Here is a 1,745-nt window from a genome sequence, read left to right as displayed (position 1 = left end):
CCCACACACACACACACACACACACACACACACACACACACACACACACACACACACACACACACACACACACACAAAACCCTCGTGGTATGAAGTGGTTCTTCTCTGGATCCTGCTCACTAATTAAGCTACTACAGTTTCATTTTCGCATGTAGCGATTGAACAAGGTTGCTGCAGCAAATTCTAAAACCTTGTTCTAAAAAACAATGTACGTGCCTTCCCAGGGAAGTCAGGCGTTCGTCAGAATAATTAAACCAAAGAAACCGGAACATTTCCTCTTGTTGAGCAATTTGCATCGATTTTTTTTAATGGATCAACCCCAATAAATGTCTATTTAAAAAACACGTTGTAGATTTTGCAGCGGGAAAAAACTTTGATCAAAGGCGCAGAAAAATGGAAATCTGCAATCTCCAGGAATCTCTCAAGCTTTGGAAGTCACCAAACTTTGGCGCACATTTTTTTTTCGCTAATTTTACCTCTGATATCTGATACCAGACGTCTTTCAATCGCAGATATCTCGACTTCTATTCAATTTATGTGTGTATTTTTTTTTCATCAAAAGCAAGACAAATAAACTAGCTTTAAGATGACACCAATAACTCGATACGCCCAAAAAGTGAAGAGCGCCTGATTTCACCACGATAACATAAAATTATTAGCTGTCTTGTGACAATGATGATCTCTCCTGTGTACCCAGTTTTGATGGCACACACACACACACACACACACACACACACACACACACACACACACACATACACACACACACACACACACTCACACACACACTCACACACACACACACACACACACACACACACACACACACACACACACACACACAGAGAGAGAGAGAGAGAGAGAGAGAAAGAAGGAGACACAGAGAGAGAGAGAAAGAGACACACACACACACACACATACACACACACACACACACACACACACACACACACACACACACATATACACACGGAAGCATAATCACATCACAGATGTTGAGACATACATGTACAGCCAATTACATCACATTCGATGTTCTTACTTTTTCTTCTTCTTGATCAGACAACAGGCGATGACCAGAACGACGACTATGATGAAGACAGCACAAGAGGCAGGCAGAAGCACTTGGTAGACCAGGGAGTTGTCTGACAAAGTCATGTCGTTCCTGAAAGTATGGAAATTAGACAAGTTTAATTTTAGTTTAAAGTTTTGTGGTACTTGCAACACAACAAGATCTATAAGTGCCGAAAGATTAGGGGTGGTACGAGACAATAACAGACTCAAATTAGAAGGAGGAGAGATATGGATGATGGATGTCCCATGGGAAAGGAGCAAATCGTACCAGAACAAGCGCCAACTACCCATGGATTTATAAAAATAAGTTACAATTTGTAAATCACTTCTTTATCACAGGGTGAATATAATGGCAGGGCTCAGAACGGACCAATCTTCAAGATATAGACATATGATTGGATTTTAGCGGGACGATTTTCATAAAAATGCTCTATTTTGTCACTGTGTTTGTATTGTTTATGAGACAACATTTGTCTGTGACTCTTACCATAACTCTACAGCACGAAAGCGGTGTACAGAACATCAAGTTTATGAATCGAGAGACAGTCAAATAGAAAGGTCCGAGAGATAAGGGTGGGTAGAGGGCAAAGAAAAAGGAAGAGAGCGAGCGAGAGAGAGGGGGGTGTGTGTGAGAGAGAGAGAGAGAGAGAGAGAGAGAGAGAGAGAGAGAG

At 41.4% G+C, this 1,745-nt stretch overlaps 1 protein-coding gene across 1 annotated transcript in view; it reads right to left on the bottom strand.

Moving 5' to 3' along the window:
- LOC106013910 overlaps positions 1 to 1,165 on the bottom strand; it is a gene marked incomplete at its 5' end in the record, with an annotated part of 5,933 nt that extends 4,768 nt beyond the window's left edge. Inside the window, 1 exon segment of the mRNA XM_013090770.2 lies at positions 1,043 to 1,165. Coding sequence (XP_012946224.1) covers positions 1,043 to 1,165 — 123 coding nt within the window.
- Between the last annotated feature and the right edge of the window lie 580 nt (positions 1,166 to 1,745).

Source organism: Aplysia californica, unplaced genomic scaffold (genome assembly GCF_000002075.1).
Source record: "Aplysia californica isolate F4 #8 unplaced genomic scaffold, AplCal3.0 scaffold01497, whole genome shotgun sequence".
Taxonomy (NCBI): Eukaryota; Metazoa; Mollusca; class Gastropoda; order Aplysiida; family Aplysiidae; genus Aplysia; species Aplysia californica.
The sequence above is the reverse complement of the archived record's forward strand: the minus strand, read 5'-3'. Positions and strand labels throughout refer to the sequence as shown.